At 39.8% G+C, this 27499-nt stretch overlaps 1 protein-coding gene across 4 annotated transcripts in view; it reads left to right on the top strand.

Annotated features, from left to right (window-relative positions):
* col2a1b (collagen, type II, alpha 1b) overlaps positions 1 to 27458 on the top strand; it is a 44493-nt gene extending 17035 nt beyond the window's left edge. For all 4 annotated transcript variants that reach the window (XM_046028583.1, XM_046028582.1, XM_046028581.1 and 1 more), the window contains 37 exons: positions 1024 to 1077; positions 3737 to 3835; positions 4093 to 4137; positions 4698 to 4796; positions 5011 to 5064; positions 5409 to 5516; positions 5880 to 5933; positions 7299 to 7397; positions 8797 to 8850; positions 10065 to 10163; positions 10542 to 10595; positions 11157 to 11210; positions 11606 to 11659; positions 11790 to 11843; positions 12453 to 12497; positions 12588 to 12686; positions 14466 to 14573; positions 14676 to 14729; positions 14935 to 14988; positions 15175 to 15228; positions 15429 to 15482; positions 17514 to 17621; positions 17924 to 17977; positions 18050 to 18103; positions 18290 to 18451; positions 20563 to 20670; positions 22540 to 22647; positions 22928 to 22981; positions 23127 to 23234; positions 23769 to 23822; positions 23992 to 24099; positions 24245 to 24298; positions 24386 to 24493; positions 25129 to 25417; positions 25698 to 25885; positions 26593 to 26835; positions 27069 to 27458. In XM_046028583.1, coding sequence (XP_045884539.1) covers positions 1024 to 1077; positions 3737 to 3835; positions 4093 to 4137; positions 4698 to 4796; positions 5011 to 5064; positions 5409 to 5516; positions 5880 to 5933; positions 7299 to 7397; positions 8797 to 8850; positions 10065 to 10163; positions 10542 to 10595; positions 11157 to 11210; positions 11606 to 11659; positions 11790 to 11843; positions 12453 to 12497; positions 12588 to 12686; positions 14466 to 14573; positions 14676 to 14729; positions 14935 to 14988; positions 15175 to 15228; positions 15429 to 15482; positions 17514 to 17621; positions 17924 to 17977; positions 18050 to 18103; positions 18290 to 18451; positions 20563 to 20670; positions 22540 to 22647; positions 22928 to 22981; positions 23127 to 23234; positions 23769 to 23822; positions 23992 to 24099; positions 24245 to 24298; positions 24386 to 24493; positions 25129 to 25417; positions 25698 to 25885; positions 26593 to 26835; positions 27069 to 27215 — 3396 coding nt within the window. In that variant the 3' untranslated portion in view covers positions 27216 to 27458. The remainder of the gene's footprint in view (positions 1 to 1023; positions 1078 to 3736; positions 3836 to 4092; positions 4138 to 4697; positions 4797 to 5010; positions 5065 to 5408; positions 5517 to 5879; positions 5934 to 7298; positions 7398 to 8796; positions 8851 to 10064; positions 10164 to 10541; positions 10596 to 11156; positions 11211 to 11605; positions 11660 to 11789; positions 11844 to 12452; positions 12498 to 12587; positions 12687 to 14465; positions 14574 to 14675; positions 14730 to 14934; positions 14989 to 15174; positions 15229 to 15428; positions 15483 to 17513; positions 17622 to 17923; positions 17978 to 18049; positions 18104 to 18289; positions 18452 to 20562; positions 20671 to 22539; positions 22648 to 22927; positions 22982 to 23126; positions 23235 to 23768; positions 23823 to 23991; positions 24100 to 24244; positions 24299 to 24385; positions 24494 to 25128; positions 25418 to 25697; positions 25886 to 26592; positions 26836 to 27068) is intronic.
* The last annotated feature ends 41 nt before the right edge of the window (positions 27459 to 27499 follow it).

The following is a 27499-nucleotide window of genomic DNA, read 5'->3' as shown; positions in this document are numbered from 1 at the left end:
AGCTGTTGGGTCAAAGGTAGGATTTTATTCTGTGTGTACTCACTGTTTTCCAGCTAATGATGGCACCAGGTTACTGTTTGTTTATGTATGTCTTTATGTCTAAAACAGACTCCAGGAAGAGTAATAGTTGCCAAGTAGGGCCCCAACGAGTGATTATTCTCTGCCGATTATTTTCTAGATTAAAGGATTAATTGTCTGTTCTATTAATAGTGTAAAAACGTCCATACCAGTTTTTCAAAGTCATTCAGGGGGATGTCTTTAAATATCTTAGTTTTGCTAAAGATACTCAGTTTAATAAGTTTTAAAACTGATATTTTAGTGGCCCAATTTTCTGCCATTCTTACATGAAAAATTACTTCAACGATAAATCCAATTTCAAAAAGATTTAGATAGACAGATAATAAACAATGATTCAAATGAATAATAAATATTTGTTCCTATCTTTAGGGTGAGAGTGGTGCTCCCGGAGAGAATGGCGCTCCTGGACCAATGGTGTGTAAATCACAACAACAACTCCACATGAGAACCAAAAGATGTACAAATCCTGTCTCAAATCTAATGGTGAACTGACTCTAAAAGGTTTCTTCTCCTCTCCCCCATCCACATAGGGACCTCGCGGTCTGCCTGGTGAGAGAGGCCGTCCTGGACCCAGTGGAGTTGCTGTGAGTGTCTATTTTCACAACTACAACTTAACATCATTGGTGAAAAGTGTTGTTATTAATTTAAAGTTAGGACCAAAGGTTTTGATAGCATTTGCTAATAATGTGTTGTTTATTCAGGGAGCACGTGGAAATGATGGCTTGCCCGGTCCCGCTGGTCCCCCTGTAAGTATCATCTAATTCACTTTCATCTTTTTATTTTCATTTCGTTCATTTGCTTTGAGAAAGAAACAATATATGAAATCAATCCCCAATTGTCCACACACAGCCCCGCTACATGTAGGATAGTAGTCTCTACACCTGCACACCTGCATGGGTCAGTATTTAATAGCTGAGCTGACAGACTTTCTTTTCCACTCCTTAGGGCCCCGTCGGTCCTTCTGGAGCTCCAGGCTTCCCTGGCTCTCCTGGTTCAAAGGTAAGTCACAAGTTACCTGAAATAGTGGTCCAACTTCAACTTTGTTGAGCTTATTTGGTGGATGAGAGTAAGCATCTTTGCCTGTCCCTTCTTTTCTGTGAGAAAACTGGTCAGCAAAATTGAACTTCCGCTTCCCTCTTACTTTGGAGTTTTTCTCTACAAAAACAAAGCTGTGTGTTTAACAGGTGCAAAAATGTGAGGGTTTTTGTGAATTCTGTGTAGAATAGAATTTTACTGAATCAAATCAAACAGTTGATATCTCAGCAAATGGCGGCACACAGCTCACAGAGGATTTTGTGGGGACGAGTTGAAATTCTTTAGTGAAATCGGAGAAGGCTGCTCTACATTGTGTGCTTTAAGCCTCCATCTGTGTGGAAAACTAGGGAGGAGGGGGTTTAAAAGTGTTATTCTCCCTCTCTCACTCCCTCTTACTGTCTTTCTTCTTTTCTCTCTCTGCTTTGCATCTGATTTATTCCTCCTGCACAGCAGACTAGCTCTGTTCTGTGCTCGATGGGCCAGCGCTGGCGGTTTGCTTTTGCTTTTTTTTTCAAAGCCCCATGATAGTATGGGAAATCTTTTAGGAATTACAAGTGGAGTATCTCTTTACAAAAGGAGATTCCCTTGAAGTAATCAAGGCAAACTAGGCTCAAGATGTGAAAATGTGTGTCTGTGTGCATGTTTGTGTATCGTATCAACTTACATCCATAAACACTTTATGTTTGTCTGCAGGAGAGTCTGTGAAAGTGTGTGCTAATGTGTGTTCTGGTGTGACTATAATATTCTAGGAAGTGTCCCAGGGTGAGGAATGTTAAAAAATCTCATATTATGTTATTGTGCTCAGGAGCTCATGAAATGCTTGCGACATTTCCTCTTTGAGCCATGTGAGCCAAGACTAACAAAATAACAAACTAGCTAGACAGAAACAACACATTTATCTTAACTTTACCTGAATAAACTGTGTTCCTGAACTGAAAAGATCTAATCGTTTATCCAGCTCCAATAGTGTCTCTGCACTGTATGTATGTATGTCTATCACCTCTAAGATGCTGAGATGTTTTTCCACAACTGGCAGATGTTCCTCCTTTTATTCCATTTTTCACTTTTGTTACAGAGCCAGTAAAATACTGGACTTGACAGTGTTAGGGAAAAGAAAAAAATCAACACACCACATCACTGTTTTTGCAAACACTTACAAACTCTATTATGTCATACTACTGAGTCTGCAAATGCTACGAAACTGCTGCAATAGCAAAGGAATTCCATTCTCATCTCAAAGGAATTCCATTCTCATTTCTCTCTCTTTCATTGCTGAAAAAGCTGCATACCATCATAGTGGTAGAAACCTCTGGCTAGTGTCCATTAGTTCCTCTGAATGTGGCCCAAGTCCTATTTTTATACTGAACCAGAAGGTCTGCAAAACGTTATGCACGAGGCTTTGGATAGCACACTTTGTACCAGTCAGTAGATTATTTTGTTGATTTAAAATGCAGTGGTGTGTCACAAAAATGTGTTTCTGAGCAACATTTAGCTTTCAGTTTTTTCTTAAATGCCAGATAACATTCAATTTATAATTTTCAGCCACCTCACAGATTTATTATGTGTACAGAGTTAATATTTGGTGTCTATGCTTTGACCTCATCAGTATGATACTTAGTGAACTGAGGTGGACATAAACCCAGATTTTCACCAGATATTCTCAAGCAGGCTAAGAAGCAGATAATTACATATAAAAATCATGACGTAGCAGGTAATTTCTTATTATGAATGTCTAACGTTAGCTTGTGAAATGTTATATGTGCGGGTGTAGCCTTAGCTCTTCCTCTAAAAAGAAAAATACAGAAGTAGGATAAGAGAGCAAAACAGTGGACACGGACATTTTGTTTGTGCCGTATTGTTTGTGATTCACTTATTTACAGTATGAGGGTGTCTTTGCATTTATACTATAGACTACTGTAATATTCACGTCTCTCTGTTTACATTATCTGTGCTGTTATGTCTTGTCTCTCTTAAAGTATTTTCCCATTATAAGGCAGATGTTACTAACAACTTTCTTACACAATATGAAATACATTTTCATGTTTTATACTGTTTATACCATTGCAGCTAACATTGCATGTATGTTCATTGTCATACTTTTGGTTTTTAAATCTATCAATCAATCACAGATCCTATGCTCTTTCACGTTTCACACCTTTTTAAAATAGGGATGTTCAAGTTATTTAGTTATCTAACTTCTAACTAATTTTAACTTTTTTTGAGAAGAACTTATGGCTTGAAATACACATTTGCAATGCCTTAGTGTGTTTCTACTTTTAGTTTGTGTACTGTAGGCTATATGTGTCTTACACAACCTCCAGTGTGTCCAGTGTGCATGTTTGAGACCATATTTGATAAAAGTTATGTCATGTTAAATTAAATTCTGTTTGAATTTCATCATCTCTTCTTTCCTATTACATGACGTTGTCTTTCATATCATAATATATAAGGACATTTATAGCCGCAAGCTACTTTTTTTCTATAGCTTGTTTTCTGTAGGATTTGTCTGTTTTATTTTTAGCTAATTGCCAATTATTATATGTGCAGTACATTAACTTCCCAAGGTATTTTCTTACATATTATTAAAAGTCATTTTTTTTCTTTCTTCTGTGTTGCTAACCAGGGAGAAGCTGGTCCTACTGGTGCTCGTGGACCTGAGGGTGCTCAGGGACCCCGTGGAGAGTCTGGCACTCCCGGATCACCTGGACCTGCTGGCGCTTCTGTGAGTGACGCTATAAAAATGAATTTAAAATTCATATTTACTATAGCAAATCATTATTTAAAAGGCAATACTTGTTGTCATCTGAATTCCATGAAGCGCAATGTCAACAACTATATTTTGTTTGCGGTTTTTAAGATAGATGATGATAGTTTTTAATGCGAGAAAGAGAACTGAGCTGGAGAAAGTAAATGACAACATATTTTAACAGGACATAAACTGAATCATTGTGTTCACTTGCTTTCTGTTTTCCTCTACAGGGAAACCCTGGTACTGATGGTATTCCCGGATCCAAAGGATCAGCTGTAAGTTTAAAACTTTGATTTGAATGTATTTCAATCTGTCACCCGCGTGTTTACTTTACTTATTTTCCCATTAAACTATTGTACAGTAGAAGTGCAGGTGATGTTTTTCTAACACACTGATCTGAGCACTGATTCACATCATTTACATGCCTTATACATTTGCTTTACAGAAGTCCAGGACTATTGTACTGTAAATGAATTGCAATACGTTTCAGATCACCAAACCGCAGACTCTGCAGTCTTGCAAGACCACAGCCAAAATCAGAGGCACTCTAATTGTATCTGTCCAATGAACAGCATAAACTCCCTTAGAGCTTTATATTCCATCTTGAAAACTCCACATGAGACTTCACTGCACAAGTCAGTCAGTTTTGTAGCCACTGTGGCAAACAATGGGCCTGTATCTCACTTACGTTCAGCAAATGAAAATTCACAATGAAAGTTACAATGAAATTACAGTTAAGTAAAGTGGAAACTAATTGTGGACTACATCCATTCAGATGGATGGTTGAGTATTCAAACAGCTGACTGACTTCAATGCTCCATTTCTTTCTCTTTAGGGTGCTCCTGGTATCGCTGGTGCTCCTGGTTTCCCTGGACCTCGTGGGCCTCCCGGACCTCAGGGAGCAACTGGACCTCTCGGGCCCAAAGGAACATCTGTAAGTGCTCACAGAACCATTCATTAACCAAAGATAGCACCTTTTGTTGGGGGTTATGTTGCTTGGAAACAGTTTATTTCAAAGTTTATTATTAGTGTGTTTATATTTGCCCCTCATTTTCATGTTCCAAATAATAAAATGCCACCGACAAAATGATCACAACCTGCTGCTTTCTCCCTTTTGTCTGTCTACCTGTCTGTCTATTATTGTTTAGGGAGACCCCGGTATTCCAGGGTTCAAAGGAGAGGCTGGACCCAAAGGAGAAATTGTGAGTTTTGTTTTATTTTTCTTGTCACTATATTCCCTGGTTGTTCACCTATTCAACTAACTCCAAACATTGATATTTACTGTGAGCACAGTATTTAGTCAGATAATAATTGAGGATAACATTCACATCTAAGATTAAGTAAATTTTAAAACAGCAGAATTTAGGTACTTCAAATGAAATTATCTGAGCAGACAGTAGTTCTGAAGGTTTCTCTTGTAGTCCGAGAAATACAAAACATATGAACCCAAAGTAATGAGCTTTTCTTCCAGGTGCCGGAACAGGTTTCCTCTCATTAATATTTGCATGTGCAATCGTTATTTAATTTCTCTCTTTCTTTCCTCCAGGGACCAGTTGGTCTTCAAGGAGCTCCTGGCCCACAAGGAGAAGAGGGCAAGAGAGGACCCAGGGGTGAGCCTGGTGCTGCTGGACCACTTGGACCTCCTGGCGAAAGAGTAAGTGTATTGGTTGAAAACAAGTTATTTTACAGCTTAAGTAAATGTATGCTGTTTGGCAACACAGAAACAGAAATATAGGTTTTCTCCTGTGAATTGATCAAAAGTTATCAAATATGTTATTGATCTCTTGTTGCTGTTGAATCAGTCATGAATTGTATGGGTTTTTGTAACAGTTTTTTTTGTTTGTTTTTGTTTTTGATGAGGATAATACCATTGAAATTGCATTAAACAACATTACACATTAAACTGTTCCTTATTCTGATGGTCACCACCTGGGAACCACTATGAGATTCAGTGATTTAAATATTGTTGTTAAAATGATCACAACCGTGACTGTGGTTTTTTGTGTTTTCTGTGTAGGGAGCCCCCGGTAACCGTGGTTTCCCTGGTCAAGACGGTCTGGCTGGTCCTAAAGTGAGTTTTACCACAGTACAGTAGTTCCAGAGAAAATGCTTTATTATTGCTCTGAAAAAGAAAATGAACATGGATGCTTTTAGAGGATACGGATCTGGCATAGGATGGAAAAGATAAGGAAATTTAATCCAGTTGATGCGTCAATAGTCACGGGTGTACATCTATGAAAATGACAATTAACTCATTCCATCTGCTGCATATTACATTTGGAAAGTGGTCCGATATTCTCACTGGGTTTGTATTTGTATTAATTAATATTTCGGAATCACCTAATCACAATGGTGTCACATTCGGTACGATTCATATTGCTTTTTCTCAATATTTTTCTCACCTTTGATTATGATTCAGTTTTGCTCAGTTTAATTTAGTAACCTTCAAATCTATCCAAAGACAGGGCTCTTACTATTATATTACTACAGTGTTATCAGAACTTACAAATCTTGGCAGTTGGATTTTTACTTTTAATACAGATGCTGTTTTGTTTCATAAAGATTGTAAATTTGTTTGTATCAGTCATATTACAGTTTCGGTCATCTTTGTCTCCTCAGACAAAATTCATTTAGTTTGTAAAAATATTTTCTGCCATGGATTGTACTTGTATTAGGCATTTAAAAGCACAAAACTGACATATAGGAATCTTATGGGAATTATTAAAACGCATGACTCGTTAGTCAATTTGGCCGCATATGTGGTATGGGCAAATGAAAAAATAAGTGGATGAAGCACTTTAACATTATTTGGCAAAAGATTTCACTGAGCATTTTATTGACTCAGTTGTCCCTGATGACATCTCTGGAAAATCATTTCTCACCTCATTAACTCATAATAGTTATTAAATCAAGCGAAATTGAACAAAGCGGCATAAAGTTTTGATATTATGCGTTTGATGAAGCGTGTAATAAGTGAAGTGTCTCTTCAATGTCCTCACTGAGCACAGATCAGCACGCTTACTGACGAGTTAATGTAGTTAAAGTACATAATATAGAGCCATGAGAGAAATTCATCAGCACTCCTGTTTCTTCATCATTTCATCTGAAGCTCATGTACAGGCAGGATGATGCATGTAACTCCACCATGTGGCCACAAGATGACAGCATAGCTCAGAGACCTGTCATGCACGAGCGACCTACATGTCCCATATCTGCAAAGCCAGTATCTCATTTAACATTATCTTCCCCGCACAATTTCATTTGCACCAAAATGAATCTGTCAGAGTTTAATCTTCTCATCTGCAGCAGGTCAATGAAACTCCTTCACACTGTAAAAAGGGAAATGTATTTCCTCTGGCCCTCTGGGGTTTGAGAATTGAAGTGTCCCAGTGACTGAGTGACCAAGCCCTGTTTTACTCTCTCTCTCCTAACACAGGGAGCCCCTGGTGAGCGTGGACCATCTGGTGCCAGTGGTCCCAAGGGTGCCAATGGTGACCCTGGCCGTCCCGGAGAGTCTGGTCTGCCTGGTGCCAGAGTAAGCATTTCACTTATCTATAATACCACAGATCTGGATGTTGGTGATAAATTCCAATGTATCTTTACATTTTAAGTACACAATTTGGCTTCATTAGCTGGTTGTGTAATTATTATACAGGTCAGTATCAATACAAGATAATAATAATAATAATAATAATCCTTATTTGTAGAGCACTTTTCAAAAACAAGTTACAAAGTGCTTTAACAAGTGTAAAGAATAATACAAAAAAAACAAGATAAGAGCATGAAAAATTAATATAAAATTAGTAAAATACAATAAAATAAAAGGGATAAAATAAAGTCAAATAAGATCGGGAAAGGCTCTCCTATAAAAGTATGTTTTAAGAAGGGACTTCTTAAAGTTCACTGACTCAGCCGACCTGACATACAATGTCAGATCTTATGCATTCTTGAGAAGATTGTATGTTGTAATTGAGGATAAAATGGTAGAACTAAACAAATTAATATCTAGCTGAAGATATGGGGTGGTCCTAATTTGCTTGTCCTGTGAAAACCAAGTATCTCCAAAAAGTCCATTTTACATGAGTTCAAAGCTGATTCAAGAAAAACAGCCCAATCTTCTGCTTTATGACAATACATTTTTAGATCATCCAATGGGTTTTTAAATGTTTAATGTAGCTTATGAAATAATATAATGTTTTCAACTCAGAAAGGAACACTTAAAGGGTTGCTCCAGTGATTTGGTATTCCACTTTCATAAAGTTGGGAGGCTCAAAAGAACAAGAGATATCGTGTTTTTTAATGCCACGCATTCTTCATCCTTGTCATACCTGGTGCCTACATTACTCATAATGTAACTTGATTGCCAACAGTGGGATATTCAGGTGTGTTAGTAGCAGCTGATCTAGCCTTGAGCTGCTAGCCCCAAGCAGAGATGAGCAGCTGGCTACAGAGGTCTGGTTTCTAACTCCACACCTCCAGATTTATTTCATTTTCTAAACTGAAGTCTTCAGACCTAACTGACATCAACATGACATCCGTTTATCAGACTTTGCGCAGCTCCCTCTGGAACCTCAAAAGGCTTATTAAAACTATTTTCACATATACAGTAGTGATCCCCTAGATTTAAACAGACTTTGATGTTTAAAATAGGTGGCATTCCCAAGCAGAGATAGTAACCCTGCGACTTGACTACAGCTACATTATACAGCTGTTTATACAAGGAGTGTAGGCCTAGTACTACAGTACCTGTAGTACCTGTAGTGAAACGAGTCCACTAATATTAGTTACCTGTGAAATGTTCTCATTTCCATCAATAGGAACAATCGCTTGTTGCACACAGGGCAAATCAGAAGTGGAAATTCAGTTTCGCACCATTCTCGCGTAGAGATTTCTGATGACTCATCTGGATTTTGGCTATATTTCTTCTCTCACAGGGTCTGACTGGACGCGCTGGTGATGCGGGTCCTCAAGGCAAAGTTGGACCTTCTGTAAGTGCATGTTTTACTTTTGTAATGCGATTGTTACGTCTTTGTCAATCAATATAAAAAATCACGCAGCGTTTCCTCACCCAGCATGACAGGCTTGTGTGTGTGTTTTTTTGACATAGCATGTGGAACAAGCAGGGAGAGACTTGCAATTTTACAAAATGTGCTCTCGTGAAAAGTGTTTTTAATCAAATTGAATTGCACGATATTTTCCACCCATTGTCCACCAGGCTCAGTGGTGTTTCAAAAGGGCTTTTTAGAGTGACAAAGTTTCACACACCTTAGCTTGCTTCAACATTCACATTCAGTTCAGAGCACTGGCAGTTTCTGACCTAAGTTAGCTACACGGGCTCTTGTTTTTCACAATAAATCTTCCATTGTTTAATTCATTCCTTAACTGAAGAGAACTTGTAAAAGTGTCTAACACTGAAACTCTTCACAGAAATCTCCATAAACTGAATTATTTTCAGCTGATTGGCTCATCTTGTTGCCATTCATACATCATACAGTGCTTCATACAGTGCAACCCACACAACCTCAAAATGCAAATACATTTATATGAAAAGTAGTGCTGCACTATAATTACACGTTTTCACATATTTTATGTGTTCTCATGTTTTTATGTTGGCTATGTTGTCATTATGCTCACATTTTTTAAACATAAAACACATTTGCTATTTATGGAGGATGTTTCATTGAAGCATTACTGACGGATTAAGCAGTTGTTTCATGTTTTGACTGACTGGGGACTGGCATATTGTCAGACTGATTATGATTGAGGAATTACTTGATCTGTATTTATTTCTTTGCTTCCTGGATTTCATAGTTTACCGCTAATCGGTTTATTTATTTTTGTATTTAGGAGCAATGAAAATTTCAACAAATTGAGTAACTGTTGCATATTGTGGACTTTTCTCTGCTTGACGCCACTCCAATTCTGACTAGATCCTCAGCAATTACCCCTTTCCATGTGACATTCCCAGTCAAAATCCTTGTGCAATTTAGCATTTTCCATTTCTGGCCCCAGATGTTAGAATAGTTTACCCCTCACTACTGTTTCACAAATGTTACAATGAATACATGATTGCTTATACTGTATACAGGATCGCCTAGATTATCTAATTGGATTATTAAATTCTCTGTAAAGCATTTTGGTCAACAGTTTTAGTTTTTAAATGTGCTTCATAAATATATTATACTTGACTTGACCTGACTAGGGAGCTCCTGGTGAGGACGGTCGCCCAGGACCCCCCGGCCCACAGGGAGCTCGTGGACAGCCTGGTGTCATGGGATTCCCCGGACCCAAGGGAGCAACTGTAAGTATAATAATATATAATTATAGTATTATAACTATAGTATTATAATTATATACAAAAGTTCAGATGTCCCTGTGTAACCAAGCTAAAGGTGTTGTCTATTTAGGAATGTTCACTTGTTTTAACATAATGTATTTTGGGCCAATAGAACTTTTTTTGTTGTCTTTTGTTTTTCTTTTTTTATTTGTCCTCTCTAAAAATAAGTCCCTGGATCCAGAATAGAAACTTCACACGTTGAACACCACCTGCTGAACAATTTCATGCCATTTGATGTGCACAATTGCATGCAACCTCTCTACTCTCAAAATAGATGTAGGGCCAAGAAAATCAGCCGTGGCCCTGTGACTAACCGCTGCATTTTGTTTCTGTTGTGATTAGGGTGAGCCTGGCAAGTCTGGTGAGAAAGGACTGGGTGGAGCTCCTGGTCTGAGAGTAAGTCTCACTCATCCAAATGGTTTAGTGTAATTTCAAAACACAAAAATTGTTTAGCTGACATTTTAAAGTTAGACATCCTATACTTGCATGTACGGAAGATCTTTTTGCCACACTAATTTCAAAATATACATATTCATATAAATCAGGGATTAATTAAGTATCTAACATTTAAAAATGGCTGTTTTGTAATATACAATAGAAAGGAAGTACTATTTATGAACCAGAAAAAATACAAGTAGCTGCTGTTTTCAGTCTCTGAATGTTTTGATTATTTTATGGTTGAAATTAAATCAGAAAATTAAAAATCAAATCACATTTAACCTTTTTTCTGTAGCTTGTTTTGTATTCTCTTGGGGTTGCTATGCTTCACCATTGATCTGCTGTTATTTCTGTAGTTCAGCTTCCACATGAGTTGAGTTGAAAAGCTCAATTATAGCTATCAGATGTCTATCTAGTTAATAACATCACCTCTGGCTTAACTGTTGATATCTATCCAATTGTCCACCCGTTCCTGCTTCTCCCCCCTCCATCCTCCTCTCTATTCCTTCCTCTCCTCAGGGTCTGCCCGGCAAAGATGGAGAAACCGGCGCTGCTGGACCCCCCGGCCCCGCCGTACGTATCTCTATCTCCCCCATACCACTCCATATAGCTTCAACACTGATATTATCTTCCCCTTTTCTCAGTGTGTACTTAGAAGCAACCTTCAGTATCTCTATTTCCCAGACTGCCTCAACGATAGCTCTGTCTGAAAAAAAAAGTCCTTGACGCAAATGGCTGGACATTGTAAGATGGCGTCACTGACTCACAGACTTTCATCTTGTTTTGCGCTAAACAAAATAAAAGCCTGTCTGACCTGAAATTATCCCTCTGTTGTTTATTGATGTCAGAGATACATAAATGGAAATTTTAGCAAAATGTTCTCTATCTAAAACATCAAAGTCAGATGTGAAATTGCTGGTATTTAGTTTAGGCCAGAAGCTGATTGTGATTATGAATAACCTGTTTAGGGCCCTGCTGGAGAGAGAGGAGAGCAAGGACAGCCTGGTCCCTCAGGTTTCCAGGTGAGTTTGTCTGTTCAAAACTTTAAAGACTTTCATAAATATTATGTAAACCAACATGTGCTGATTTTTTAAATCATTTCTGATGTGTCTGTTTTTGCTTACATCTTTTTTGTTTTCTCTCTGTGCTCAGGGTCTACCTGGACCTCCTGGCCCCCCTGGTGAGGGAGGCAAGCCTGGAGACCAGGTGAGTGCACGTTTTTTTGGCAACATATAGCACATCATCTTATCAAGTCACATAAAGTGAACGGAAATACTAGCATTGTTCTGTCGAAGAAATCCGAAAACAGGCTGTGCCCAAGTCATAAGGTTAATGCTGTCCCTTTTCTCCCAGCATTAGACATTTTCCACAAAACTGTTAACAGGGCTTTGCTGTAATGCTCAGCCAAATTACCCTGTATAAATAAAGTTTAAATAAATATAAATTAAATTGTTCCTTACCCCACCAGTTCAGTGATGCTGAACATTTTATTCCAGATTTCTGTCCTAAAATAAATTAAACAACAAACTCTAACCTTTCCTACAATGTTGTTTTGTACTGTAAAAGCATCTTGCTATTAAATATCCTTTATTTCTGTATCACTGTGAGTGGAAAAGTGTTGCATTAAGATGTTGTTGACCAGTTCTCTTTAATTCAGGTTTTTACACTTAATACATCCTGTAAATATTGAGTTAGCTTGGCTGTAATCCAATCTAGACTAAATCTATCAGTAGTGGTAGTACTAGTTGCAGAAGTTCCTCTTTTCAGACACACATGGCTTGAGTTGTCATATACTGATCCTGCGTGTCTTTTCAGGGAGTTCCTGGAGAGGCTGGAGCTGCCGGTGCTACTGGACCCAGAGTAAGTTTACGGCCTGTATTTTCCTTCGCCACTGTTTGACTGGCTGATTGTCAGACATGCTGCTGATTTTCACTGTGTCACTGTCACCAGGGAGAGCGCGGTTTCCCCGGAGAGAGAGGAGCTGCCGGCTCTCAAGGTCTGCAGGGACCCCGAGGTCTGCCTGGAACTCCTGGAACTGACGGACCCAAGGTGAGTTTAACATTTGGTCTAAAACCAAGAAGAGACAGATTTTCAAATTAATTAACATCATTGCCTGAAGTGCATTCACACCACTGGCAAAGTCTGCAGTACTACAGCCAGTTTTCTGATACGTTCTTATCACATACGGCAGCAGCAAGATATTCATGAGCATGTGATTAAATAATAATCACCTCAGGTGTTTGTGTGTTGTGTTGACTACATCCAGTGTTTTCCCTCACACATTGTTTATTGGAGGTGGTAAGCCTCCCAGATCCTGACGCATCTGGCCTCGTGATCAATTTAGTTAGTAGATGGCAGTCTAATGTTGGTCTGTGTGGCATTTGTTTGTATGAAATAACACATCTGCTCAGTTTTCCTGAGGGTAGATTTGTTATATTTATAAAAGTGTATTAATTTTGGATTGCCCTGGTGGCAGCGGTACATTCTAGAGTTCAGGATCCCCACAGAGGGATAAATATGAGGAGTCACAATATGATTAACAGGAGTGGAAAAGCTTATTTTTTCAGACTTAACGTTTAGCTTTTTTTTCTTGTGAATTAGTCTACTCGAAACCTTTACTTTTTCAGGAAGCAATAAATTATTCACATTAAGCAAGAACCGCTCTTACGTTGAATAGGTCGCGACTGGTGAACATCCCCAATGTGTGACATTTAGACATTGCTTTGTTTTAGCGGGCTAAGTTGGGAAACCACTGGCCTAGGGATCTTTGAACCGATTATAGCCAGGGGGACCTTTTGTTGCATGGCCCTCCCATCTCTCTTTAAAACCAGAGTAGAGGGATGCAATTCTTACTTTGGGTTTGTTATCTGGTCAGATTTTAATCCCAGTTCATAGGTTTTCTTCCCTTAAGGTCAGACAGGAGCGGATAGAGGGGATGAGGATTATAGCACTGACATGACTGTGATGGTGATGGAGGAGGGATGAGCAGACTCAGAAAGATTCACTGAGAGCGATTTGTCGCAAGAAATAGATTGCAGCCTCTGTCTGCCCGCTTCGGTTAAAGTACAGCTTGAATGTATTCAGAGCCAGCATGGAGGCTGTGTGAGCCCTGTGGTTACAGCTTAATGGTAGCAGATAGGCAGCAGAGTTGGTGTTTGTGCATCTGATCGCCAGTCTGAGGCTGCGATAGAAAGAACTGCTGATAAGCCCAACAACTTTTGACCAGGAGTGGGCCTGGTTTAAAATAAAAATCAAAGTCTGCATTTCCCTCCCTTATCTTGGCTTTTAGATGTGTAATGACATTTTGTTATGATAAAACTCCCATTTCTGCTTAAAATACCAAATTAAAGGTGGACCTGCAATCAAAAGGAAAGCAAAGATTGTAAAAGTTCAAATCCAGCAAGTGAACAGCTTGTGCCAGGCAAGTAATATTGAAGTCATTGGGTTTTTGCAGTGTTACAGTCCCTTTCTTTCTTTTAATCCTCTGATAACCTTGAACAGAGCGTGTCTAGACAAAGATGAGCATGGGTCGCTTTTGTTAAATAAGTAGATGCCTTCTCAGTCTGTGACAGCTTCACTTTTGTGTTTCTGACACATGTATAAATAAACACGAAGTTTTGACAACAGCACATACTCACAAAAGTTTTGGCTGTTGTTGAGAACTGCTTTGTTTCAACAGAGAATATGGCACCTTCACACTTCTGCAGCAGGTGCTTATAAACAGTTATTCAGTATACTATGACCCTGAAGTAGCTTTTTTTGTCTGTTTCTCAACCCCAATGCTGTCTCTGAATAATACCCTCTTCATTTATTTCTGCTCCACAACAGGGAGCCATTGGACCTGCTGGTGGCCCCGGAGCTCAGGGACCCCCCGGCCTGCAGGGTATGCCTGGAGAGAGAGGAGCTGCTGGCATTCCTGGACCCAAAGGAGACAGAGTAAGCCAGAACAAAGTGTTAATGACAGAATATTCATTCACATAATATGTAGAATTTCATGTCAGGTGACTGACTTGTAAATGTATATTTTTATTCCCATAGGGTGACATTGGGGAGAAAGGACCTGAGGGTGCTTCTGGCAAAGACGGAGCTAGAGTGAGTGATTGTCAGTCATTTTGTTTTTCATGGATGAGAATTGTGGCAGAAGCTCTACTCATGTATTGCATCACAAATGTTCAATCCTTTCAATCTTAAAAAAAGTGGGCACGTTCATTTTTTCAGGCATGAGACAAAATGTTCATTTTCATGGCAGTTCTAACTTTTCCAGAACTTAACATTATTTTGCTATTTACTGTCACAGGGTCTAACAGGTCCCATTGGTCCTCCTGGTCCTAGTGGTCCCAACGGCGAGAAGGTGAGTGTTAAATCTGTTAAAATTATTATATAATTATTGGCAAGTTATCGCTGTAATATGCTGTCTGATTGTCTGGTCATTTCTATTATCATTTTGTGCATTGTTTTAAATTATTGGGGCATATCCAACTGAACCCACTCTGCATGACTCAGTGTGTGTTGCTGACGTTACTGTGTTTTCTTATAGGGTGAATCAGGTCCTGCTGGTCCTTCTGGAGCTCCTGGTACCCGCGGTGCGCCTGTAAGTGTCACAGTTTAAGCAGAACCAATTCATGAAGATTAAAGATGATGGGTATAAAATAGGAGCTGTGTATGTTGAAGTTGGTGTTTGGAAGCTCTTTGATTTTTAACAGATCATCAATTTTTCTCACTTTCAGTCAGCAGCACTGCAGCCTGAACTAACCTCTGAGTTTGTGTTGCCTCTCTTCCTTCCTCTTTCAGGGTGACAGGGGTGAGACTGGACCTCCTGGGCCTGCTGGATTTGCTGGACCCCCTGTAAGTAACAAATAACAACACTGGGGAGCTCTTAGGTCAGGACTTGTAGTCCTTGGCACCGAAGTCTTGTTCTAGGTCTAGTCATTTTACAAATAATTCATTATAAATCAAATAAATATGGCATAAATCGTCAACCACCTCACCTTTTGTGATCTTAAGTGAAACTATGTGTAGGACAGTAAAGAAGTAACAGCATAAAAACAGCAGCTTGGCTTATTTAAACATGGCTAAATAACACTCAGTATACAGTATGTGGTGCAAATCCAGTCAAAAACACATTTACTTAGACATACAAAAAGTTGCAAAAACTGGAAACACAAAATTACTTAAATTATTTTAAATAAGTAAAATATTAATCATAGCCATTTGTATCTCCTCCAGTGTTGAACAGAAAACATTTAATTAAATGTCTAATTATTGGATTAAAGCACAGTATACCTTGATTATAATCAAAATGAGTTGCAGTCAGAATGTGGTTATTTATTCTCTAGATAAAAACCTCACCATCTGTTTTGTTACCTGGAAAATGAGACACTAGCTTAAATTATTTTTTTTTTCTTTCATCAAAGAGAGTCATGAGCTAAGAGATGACAGACATCAACCTGATACAGCTTTCCTTATTGCAAATCTCCTTTTTATTACTACTATCTGGAAACACTTGGATATCTAATTGTCTTTACCGCTGTTTTAGGCCTCCGTATCTTGACATATGTGTTGTCTCCTCAGTGTATTATTCTGTGGAGAGAAATTAATGTGGAGACAGTCGGAAGTCTTCGTATCACTCATCCATTTAGTTCCTCCCAAAGACTCTAGGCAGACATCATAAATGTTTTTAATAAGCTGCATCCCTTCCAAAAGGATTTTCATCAATAGTTTTATGACAACACAATTTATGATACTTTTTTTCCCTCTAGGTTTCACTATGATTAATTATTGAATTTGCGCCAGAATGAATAACACTACAATGTGTCTAAAGCATTTTTGGTTCATGTCTTACAGACTGTAACATCACAGCTTAACATCACAGCGTATAACTACACAGGCTGAATAGAGGATGCCACATAAAACATCAGCAGTTATTATTAAATATTTTTGAAATGCAGGTTCACATCTCTAGACTTTTAATTGCAGTCAAAGCAATCTCATATGGTTTTGTGTACAAGAAAAATCATGAAATGAAGAAGAAAGGTGAAAGAACTTCTCCTACTACAGTTTTTAAGTACATATCATCTATAGTAAGAGCAAGTAAGCACTTGCCGCTACATTAAAGCAAGTCTATCAGCCACTGTGGCCACAAGTGGCGATTACAGTAGCAATAGTGGAGAAGAGTCATAAAGTCAGTGAAGTGTCTCATAATAGCAGTTATGCAACTGTATCTATCTGAAGTTTGTTAACACTAGCCAACAAAAGCTACTGGTCATAACAGATCAAGTATGGAGTTTTGAGCAAAACCCTTAATGTATTAAATTGAGCATTGCTCCATATTTGTTTATATGTGAGAGTTCAAATCTTCAGAGTAGATGGGTCTTGGCTTGTTATTGGGTACTGATTTGATTGTGATTAAAAGTATACATTTATATATGCATTCTCCATCTTAAAGGTCTACTCCAGCAATTTAGTATGGCCCTTTCACAAAGTTAGGAGGCAGGAGGACACACATAAAAAAACTGAAAAAGCAGCAGAGGATAAGATATCCTGAATTTTAGTCCTTAGTATAGATCAAGCTCCTAAACCATTTTGGGATATGTGGGATCCAGCCATCATCTCATAATGCAACTCACTCTCCTTGCCTGGTAACTGCTCCAGCCTCTGGTTTGTAACGTATAAACGTTAACGTTTATGTAACAACATCATACTATTTATGTATAAAATTGGTGGAGTCCTCCTTTAACAATGCATTTTAAGGGAATCAAGCTAATTAATTTTTGGGATTGAAGAAACATCATCCTACACTTTAAATCACTCATTTATAAATATATAATGGCTGACATATATTTAATTCATTCAACTGTCTGTGTCTTTTTCCCTTAGGGTGCTGACGGTCAGCCTGGTACCAAGGGAGAGCAGGGAGAACCTGGACAGAAGGGTGATGCTGGTGCCCCTGGACCCCAAGGACCCTCTGGAGCTCCTGGACCTGCAGTGGGTGTCTTTTTTACATACTTGCTCAACTTTGCCTCAGTCCTAAATAATGAGGGGTTCTAACAAAATCTTGGATATTTGCAGTCTAATGACGTTTTCTTTTTAATAATCAAAAACATACTGCATCTAGATGGACAGTGATTGAGACAGTCTTTGAGAGAAGAAGAGAAACATATTTTCTGTGCACAAACAAGTTCGAACAACATTTAAAAGCAACTGAAAGTGTTTATGAGTTTATATTGTCATTTATAAAACATATAATACATGTCAGACAGTAATGTACAGTATTGTTTCTGTTCCAGGGTCCTACAGGTGTTTCTGGACCTAAAGGTGCTCGTGGTGCTCAGGGACCTCCTGTAAGTGACCTTTTGATATCACTTTCAAGTCATTTTATTTTGCCTTTGTCTAACTAAATCTTTCTCTTTCAGGGTGCCACTGGTTTCCCTGGAGCTGCTGGCCGAGTTGGACCCCCTGGTCCCAATGTAATTTCACAACTCCACCCACCTACACTGAGTCCATAACCTTACAATAGATAAATACATATAGGATACTGATCTTGTCATATAAAAAGGATATGTGTACTTGTATACGAGTGCTTGTACATAATAGAATTGTTACAATGTAATGGCATTTCATGTATCTAATGCCATCCTATTCATATGTTCTAGGGTAATCCTGGACCTGCTGGTCCTGCTGGCCCTGCTGGTAAAGATGGACCAAAGGGTGTGAGGGGAGATGGTGGTCCCCCAGGCAGACAGGGTGATGCTGGACTCCGTGGTCCAGCTGGAGCTCCTGGAGAGAAGGGAGATCCTGGAGAGGATGGCCCCCCTGTGAGTTTGTCATACATTAGATCACATTCCTCCATATATAACGCTCAAGGCATTTCTGGGTTTTTACATAATATGTAACTTCTTGACCTTGTGACGCTTGAAATACCATCCCAATGCCTCCAGCACCAACATATTTAGCCAGTCTCTCTTTCTGTCCAGACTGCAACATCTCCTTGAACACTGTCAAGGTGAAGTGTCCAGTACAAAGAAAAGAAAATGATTAAATGTGTTTGTTTTCTACATTTCTGTCAACTTTTAGGTAGCTTAGTCAGCCCAAGAGCCAATTTCATCAGTAATGGACAGCCGTCGAGCACACTCTCCATTATTACACAGAGCTGTCAGTGTCCATCACTGACCGTAATAGTAGACATATGACAGCACAGGGCAGCACAAGCCCAGTGACAGACTGATGAAAGGACCCCAGGCTTTTACCTTGCCTGCACTCAGCGCTACACACACACACACACACACACACACACACACACACACACACACACCCCCACCCACCCACCCATCATACATGACAATGAGTCCTGTCAAGATAATGACATATCACAGATGATTGCACACTCAGACATGAAGATAGCTGCTGTATTGAGACCCTTCCCACCTATAGATTACTTATATGACATGTTGCATCAAAGTCCTTGTCAGCTGAATGGTGTGTCTCAGCTGTCGCTTAGAGTCAAGTGTTTACTGTGCGCCTCGGTTAAGGGAGCTTTTGCACTTCGGGACATGTGGTAGACTGGAGCATGGTGGTGTGGATGAAGTAGACCAGAGAGGTGATGGAGAGATCAGTGTTGATCTGTGTTGCTGCAAATGACATAAATCATAAATCAAGTGAAGAAACAGAAATGAAAGAACAAAGCACAAATAAAACTTGCTATAACACAACGATAAAGATGGCCAGCTTTGCAGTCAATAACAACAATAACATTTGGTGACCTAAAGGTGGGGTATGCGATTCTAATCCAATACATGTCTTTTTGTCAAATTCAGAAAATAGCTTCTCATGGTCTGTTAGCTGTGTGTTCTGTGTACTGTGTACTATTGGCTAGAAAAAAACATTTGGATATGAAAAAGACAGCTCTGTAAATGGGAAACAAACAGGCCAAAGTGCCTCACACCCTGCAAGGTAACACTAACCTGGCAATTCCAGCCATGATTTGTGTGTCAGGTAACGTTAAATGCCCACTGACATTCAGCTTACTTTGTAGTTCACCAAGACATGCTGCTATTGTGATGTTAGCTATAGTAGCAGGAGAGCTGTGGGTATCGCTGTCGCGAGCTGGTGTGTTGGCTCTGGGACCGTCTCGTCCTCTCTGAATGTTAGCTTCACAGCAGCAACTGTAGCAGTTTGTTAACCCACAACTTAGCAATTAGTCATTGTCTGTATAATGGTATTTGTCCTGGTGTTGGATTTCTCCAGAATCACTTTCTCCACCTTTAAAGGAGTCTCTGCTGGTTGATTGGCAGCCTAACCTGTGACGACAAAACTCCAGGAAGTCACTGCTCCCGGCCACAAAAGTCTAGCACATACATTGCGTTAATTACTGTTGTACTATTGGCTAGAAAAAAACATTTGGATATGAAAAAGACAGAAAATCTAACTCTTTTGGCTTAGTCTTGGAAGGTATAATTGCAAATTGGCACGGGAAGCATAATGATGAGAGAAAATTGTGTAGAAAATTATGTAATTAATTAAGTTAATTTTATTTATAATTTACTTTGATTTGCTTATCTCTCAATTTTTTGTGTGTGAGGGCTATATGATTTATTTATGTTGCACATTGAGCTCGACTAATGAATAATTGGTCAGAGGGCTGTGTCATCTAATATTAGCTTATTGCAGGTAGATTGGATATGGCATCTTTGTAAGTAACAAAAACGTTCATTACAGAAATGCAAAAGATATAATTTAGTCACAAAAGGAAAAAAAGTATCTCTGTTACGGTTCAGTCCACACAGTCCACTGTAAAATTGTAGACTGTACAAACTCAGCTGGGTTACAGTTCTTTGATAAGTAAAGGATCTTTAGCATTTCTGTTTATGTAAAAATATTGCTGATACATTTACCAGACAATGAATTTGTTTTCTGTTTTCCCTCTCAGGGTCCCCTCGGTCCTTCAGGTCCTCAGGGTTTGGCTGGTCAGCGCGGTATTGTTGGTCTACCTGGACAGCGTGGTGAGAGAGGTTTCCCTGGTCTGCCTGGACCTTCTGTAAGTAATATGTCATTTTATCAAATTATTTAATGCACAAATTAAGGTTGCAACTTACAGTTATTCTCATTATCAATTGAACTGCATTTTTTCACAGTTAATTAATTTATTATGTAGTCTATCTTCAGTTCAATTAGTCGATTAATCAATAGAATATTGACCCAACAGCCTGCATCCATCCAGCTGATCAACAGCATATCAATCAGCAATTACTTATTGATAATGATGCTGGAATTCACAAATATTTGGCTTTTGTGCTTAATAAAAGCTTAATCATTGATCCAAATTGTTGTCGATTAAGTGTCTGTCAATCAAATAAATGTTTCAGCTGTAGTGCAAATGCGTACTATGACTCTTACTGTACTGTTTATTGGTTGAAGGGAATATTATTAAGCATTGGATGGTCACTGCAGAGTTGTTTACCTAAAATAAGAGGCTGCGAACAAAATAAATAATCGTAAATCTGCCCTCGGAGCACAATGCCTGTTCTGTCGCTCAGTACAAGAGAAAGAAGAGAACCCGCAGACTGGCTCTGGACTGTCATTCTGCTGTGGCCTAATTGGATCACAGTCAAATCACATGAGCCGGGACTTTTCTCCTGGTGAACTGATTCCATTTGATGTTCAGCATGACATGTGACAAGAAAGCTCCCCTGCTTACAGCTCACATCATTTGATATGTGACATGAGCCGTGTCCCCTAGTTACAGCATCTCAGTGGGCATGTCCTTACCATTAATTATTTATCACTATGTATGAAAGGGACAACAAGAAAGAAGCAGTGATACCAGACTCACCCAGGAATGTTTTAAGCAAAGAATATTATTTTAACATCAGACTGCAGATACAGTTAATGTGACCTTCTGTAGTTTTCTTCAAGTTTGGTCCCTTTGAAGGCAGCAGGTGCTCAGCGTAAGAACCTGTAGGCATACCAGTATTTCTGGATTGAGGCGATACTTTGTGGCCTGTTCTTTATCAGTTCAAACACATGAAGAAATAAATTCAGTTTTCAAGTATGAAGAGGAATTACTGTAGTCTGGAAATCATGTTTCAGGTCACTCATTGTCATCTGGCTTGGTCGTGGATAAATTAGCATCATGTGGGCTGTGTAATAGATAATTGACAGTAATCTCCTTCAACACAGACTTTTCCATCACCTGACAGGACAAACACACCATTCCCACAGCTGTGTGGTCTTTGCACCTAATTTTCTAACTGAACAAAACATGGGGGCTATCTTGGATACTTTTCCAAAACTGTTAACCAAAACCAGTTTCTTAATAAATTTGGGGAGACTGACGCCAAGAAGTTGCAAAATGATGCTGCATTTTATATCATCATAGATCAGCCTATTGAGATATTAGGGATTTTCCCTGATGAACACCTGATCGGAATGCTGTCCATTTAAATAAATGTGTGTTTTGGAGTCATTGTGTGGCGCCCAAACTATTGACCGAAACCTTTCTAAATAAATCTGTGGGGATAAATAGGCTGGTCAGTTGCAAAAACATGCTGCATTTTATATCTGCAAACATGTTGGCATCTATAGTTATAATGTTAGCAGGTCTTTACAGCTTTAATAAATGCTTCATCTCTATCTGAGGACTTATCTGCACACAATATCTGATTTACTGACTTAGAGTCCATTATCAGCCAATGTGTCAGGTGATCTAAACCTGGCTATTCACTGTGGTGTTTCCAAAAACAGCGATTCACTGCGATGTTAGACTGAATATATAATTACAGAAGTGTGAGTGAGAATGCACCAATGTACAAATTACATGATGATGAGTTATTTGTAATTCATGATGTCTTATAATTAACACATTTGGTTTAAGTGTAGTATTGAGTATTCTCTTCTCTCCTATCAGGGTGAGCCCGGAAAGCAGGGAGCTCCTGGTGGCAGCGGAGACCGCGGACCCCCTGGACCTGTTGGACCACCTGGACTTACTGGACCTGCAGGAGAGCCTGGCAGAGAGGTCCGAAAATGGGCAACACACAGCATGTGTTTTTTTGCATTCACAAGTATTTAGTCTTGTGGGTGTTTATATGTCATGGCAGAATCGTGGTCTGGAGGCCAGTTTGATTAAAATTCACTGCTATTTGCGTAGTGTATACATTAGCATTGTGTTTACAGCGTGCTATTAATACGCTTTGTTGGAGCCAGGTTCATTATGCAGCTGATCAGTATTCAGTAGGCCATCTGGCTTGGTGGAGGTGGGAGCTGTTGGCACTTAATATTATTCTGTCATCTGACAGGGCAACCCTGGATCTGATGGACCTCCTGGTAGAGATGGTGCTACTGGAATAAAGGTGAGAAAACACAACCATATCAGATTTCAAAAGTCAATCAACATATAGGTAAAGGTACTAAACGTAAGCAGCAGTGACCCTAATGGTACAGTATGTGCATTAATCATGACTGACTTGTTCTGCTGTTATGCTCTCTGTGCTGCAGGGTGATATTGGTAACACTGGTCCTGCTGGTGCTCCTGGTGCTCCTGGTTCTCCAGGTGCTCCCGGCCCCGTTGGCCCCACTGGCAAACAGGGAGACCGAGGAGAGTCTGTGAGTAGTAACTCCAACACAAGTGAAAGTGTCTTCTAGGAGTGAAGTTTGTCTCTCACTGGTAAATAAAGAGCAGGCATAATTTAAAAAAGGTAGATTTTTCTGCTAGCTGCTGGAAATTAGCATATGGTGTGATTGCACACAAGTACAGAGGAGGATGTCTCAAGTGTTTTAATTGACCTTAAGGGTTGCCAACAGTATTCTTTTAGAAAGTCACACTCTGTTCTTAAGTTACAGTAGGATTGATTAAGTGTAAGAGGTAGATGATGGCACAGTTTGAATATAGTACATGCTCTTGAAAACTACTTAGATACAATATATACACACAATATTTTGGCCCCTCAGCCAAGGCAGTAACAGCCAATTTAAAGAAGGAAGTCAGGGTAACAACCCACAAACATTTATAATTCATTTTTACGCACATCAATATTAACAGATAATATGATAGTGGATGGATCTGTCTTTTCAAAGCAGTGCACCAGTAATTTGTGTTTCTACTGTAACATCACCACGTCCTTTTGTTTTCTTTCATAGGGTGCACAGGGACCTGCTGGACCTCCAGGACCTGCTGGAGCCAGAGGAATGCCTGTACGGATCTTTCTAAACACTGACACACACACCTGCGTGCTTTTTTTTTAAGTTTGAGTTTTGAATTATTTATGGTCTTCTAATGTGACAGAAAAACAATTGTTGAAAAAAATATTGTTGAAATTCCTGTAGATTTTCCTAATAAGGTTGTTGTCCACTTGTGTATCAGGGACCTCAAGGACCCCGCGGTGACAAGGGTGAGGCTGGAGAGTCCGGTGAGAGAGGACAGAAGGGACACAGAGGCTTCACTGGTCTGCAGGGTCTGCCTGGACCTCCGGTAAGCATCCTGACTGAATATAAATCTGTGTACGTCCAGACCTTTGTTTTACACTGTCAAATGAATTTCTTGTACTTGGTATTAAATGGGTATTAAATTCAACTTGGTGAGCCTTGCAGAAACCCTGTAATCATTATCTGCTTAGGGTCAAGCTGGAGACCAGGGTGCTACTGGACCTGCTGGACCTTCTGGACAAAGAGTGAGTACTCATGCTACCAACATACTTTGTTGTATTAAAGAATGTGGTGCTTAACATTAAGAGTGCTTCCTCCATCTGTGTTTATAGGGACCACCTGGACCTGTTGGCCCTGCTGGAAAGGATGGTGGAAATGGTCTGCCAGGACCCATTGGACCCCCCGGACCTCGTGGTCGCAGTGGAGAGACCGGCCCCTCTGTGAGTATCCACGACAACTCTCTCTGCCTGTTAACGTTGATCTTCCTCTGAAAACACACGAAAAACATTAAAAGGTCATTTTAGCCTAACAGTTAGTTACAACCCTATGTTGTGCACTGAATGTTAAATGCACGTGACCAATTATGTATTCAGGAATTCGAAACAGAATTCTAAAAGATCCAGAGTCCTTGAAATAGCAAGAGCCTGGCTGTGAAAAATTCAGATCAAGACTATCTGGTATAAGTCATTCTGGTGCTGGGTAGGAAGGAACGCAGTGGTATCACCCAGCTCATATACATCCCATGTGACGTGACCTGCCAATATGTCTTTCCTTTCCTTCTCTGTTTGAATAACAAATGTGCTGTATATTCTGTGCAAGTGCTAAATACATCTATTTCAATCATATCCGCAATTAAAAATAAATTGAGAAAGGTCTTGAACATTTCTCATAAAGATACAATTGGTAGAACATTATGGAGAAGTCCAAAGTCCAAAATGTAGTATTATAAGGCTGGATATTAAACTAGAATTAGTAGGGGTAGCAGGCACAGTTTTGCTTGAGTTAAAGGGGGAAAATGTCTAAATGTCGTGTAGTGCCAAATATAACCCTTCCATCATTCTTCTTTTCCTCTCAGGGTCCCCCCGGAAACCCTGGACCCCCCGGTCCTCCTGGTCCCCCTGGCCCTGGCATTGACATGTCCGCCTTCGCTGGTCTGGGTACGATTGAAAAGTCCCCCGATCCTCTCAGGTACATGAGAGCTGACCAGGCTTCCGGAAACCTCCGTCAGCATGATGCTGAGGTCGACGCAACGCTCAAATCTCTCAACAACCAGATTGAGAACATCCGCAGCCCCGAGGGATCCAGGAAGAACCCAGCTCGCACCTGCAGAGACCTGAAGCTGTGCCATCCTGACTGGAAGAGCGGTGAGTGACACCGAAATGAATTGGTGAAATTGGGGTGAGAGGCATGTTGGCAGCTCAAGTTTGGTGAAGTCAATATTTAGGTTAAATATAGTTTGTGTGGTCTAGGAGTGTTTGGATGTGGCTGATTCAGAATCTGTTTTTGAGCGATTAGAATTACACAATATTCCATAACATTAAACAATACATGTTCAAGGATTACTTTTTATGCACTGAAAGAGGGGGTATAATATAAAAAGAGGCTCACCCCTGAAGCTGATGTGTTTGTTTTTTTCCCTTGCAGGAGAGTACTGGATTGATCCTAATCAGGGCTGCACCGTCGATGCAATCAAGGTCTTCTGCAACATGGAGACAGGAGAGTCCTGCGTCCTCCCCAAACCTTCCACCATCCCTCGCAAGAACTGGTGGTCCAGCAAGAGCAAGGAACGCAAACATATCTGGTTCGGAGAGACAATGAATGGAGGATTCCATGTAAGTAGCACCATGTTTTTTTTTCATGTTTCTGTGCAATCAGTTGAGCTGAAACATACCCTTCCTCTGCTGACAAATCAGGTAATGTACTGACATAAATTTTTATTATTAGCCTCTCACCCAATGTTTGTTGGAATAGGCTCTGGATTTTGATTATTAGGAAACTGTGAAACACAGCCATCAGTGATGTTGGTTGGGGTCAGAGTTGAAACAGACTTGAATTTTGCATCCAGGAACACTGCTTTTCAGCCTTGTGTTAAGTTACTCTTTCATTTACATTTCCTTAATACTTTGTATTACCAGAAGCAAGATTAATAGTGTCCTCATTGCAAAAGGACCTTAGCCACAATAAACTGCTGATTTCAGTGTTTTCTTACAACAGGAAACGCAACACATTTTGGACGTGCAAAAACATGAAATCTGAATGAAAAGTTGCAAAAACCTATTTCTTTGGAAGCCCCTATGTGTATGATTTGAAAATTTTGACAACTTTTAGTGGTAGTTTGGAAAAAGATACAGCGGCAGGCAGCACGCTGCTAATCCCGACCCCCTGGAATTTCTCATTTGTATGCTATCAGAACAAAACCATATTCACTTTTTTTAGAAAATGTGGTAATTTTCAAAAAAAACAACAACAACAGCCATAATAACAGCGATATTAACCAGACCCTTCTCACGTCTTCTTCTTTACCTGCGGCTCCATGCAGTTCAGCTATGGTGATGACACCCTTGCACCCAACACTGCTGCCATTCAGATGACTTTCCTGAGGCTGCTGTCTACCGAGGCTTCTCAAAACCTCACCTACCACTGTAAGAACAGTGTGGCCTACATGGACGCCTCAATGGGCAACCTAAAGAAGGCCGTGCTGCTGCAGGGCTCCAATGATGTGGAGATTAGAGCCGAGGGCAACAGCCGCTTCACTTACAGTGTGATGGAGGACGGCTGCACGGTAAGACTGGATAGATTCAACATGTGTGTACAGTATGCATGTACTGAATCAGTTGCACATCAGGACATAATATAATGACACTCTAAAGGATGTAAAAATTGGTACACGATTCACTTTCTCTTTATGACAGATGTTAACTGTCTCTGTTACTCTCTGTTGTTCACTTAGCTCAGTGCAATTTTGGAGAAAGTTATAGGTCATTTAACAGCCGTTGTGTTTTTGCCTCTGCACAGAAACACACGGGACAGTGGGGCAAGACAGTGATCGAATACAGATCACAGAAGACCTCTCGTCTGCCCATCGTGGACATTGCCCCCATGGATATTGGTGGAGCAGACCAGGAGTTTGGAGTTGAAGTTGGGGCAGTCTGCTTCTTGTAAAGACAGAGGGATCGAAAAAGAAGAGAAAAAAGAAGTGGAAATTTGGAGAAAAAAAGAAAATGAAAGAGTACACTTCAGATAAAGGAGGAGAAAAAGAGTGAAAAAGAAAAATCAAGACACTTTTTTTAAATGGGACTTTTTTTCTAAGTAAAAAGTGCTTTTTCCAAGTCGAACTCTGTAGGATATCTGCACTGAATGGCACAAGCAACTGTCATCTGTGATTCATCCAGCATTGCCTCCAGTCAACCCCTATCCCCCCCCCCCCCCCCCCCCCCCCCCCCCCC

This window comes from Micropterus dolomieu, linkage group LG18 (assembly GCF_021292245.1).
Source record: "Micropterus dolomieu isolate WLL.071019.BEF.003 ecotype Adirondacks linkage group LG18, ASM2129224v1, whole genome shotgun sequence".
Taxonomy (NCBI): Eukaryota; Metazoa; Chordata; class Actinopteri; order Centrarchiformes; family Centrarchidae; genus Micropterus; species Micropterus dolomieu.
The sequence above is the reverse complement of the archived record's forward strand: the minus strand, read 5'-3'. Positions and strand labels throughout refer to the sequence as shown.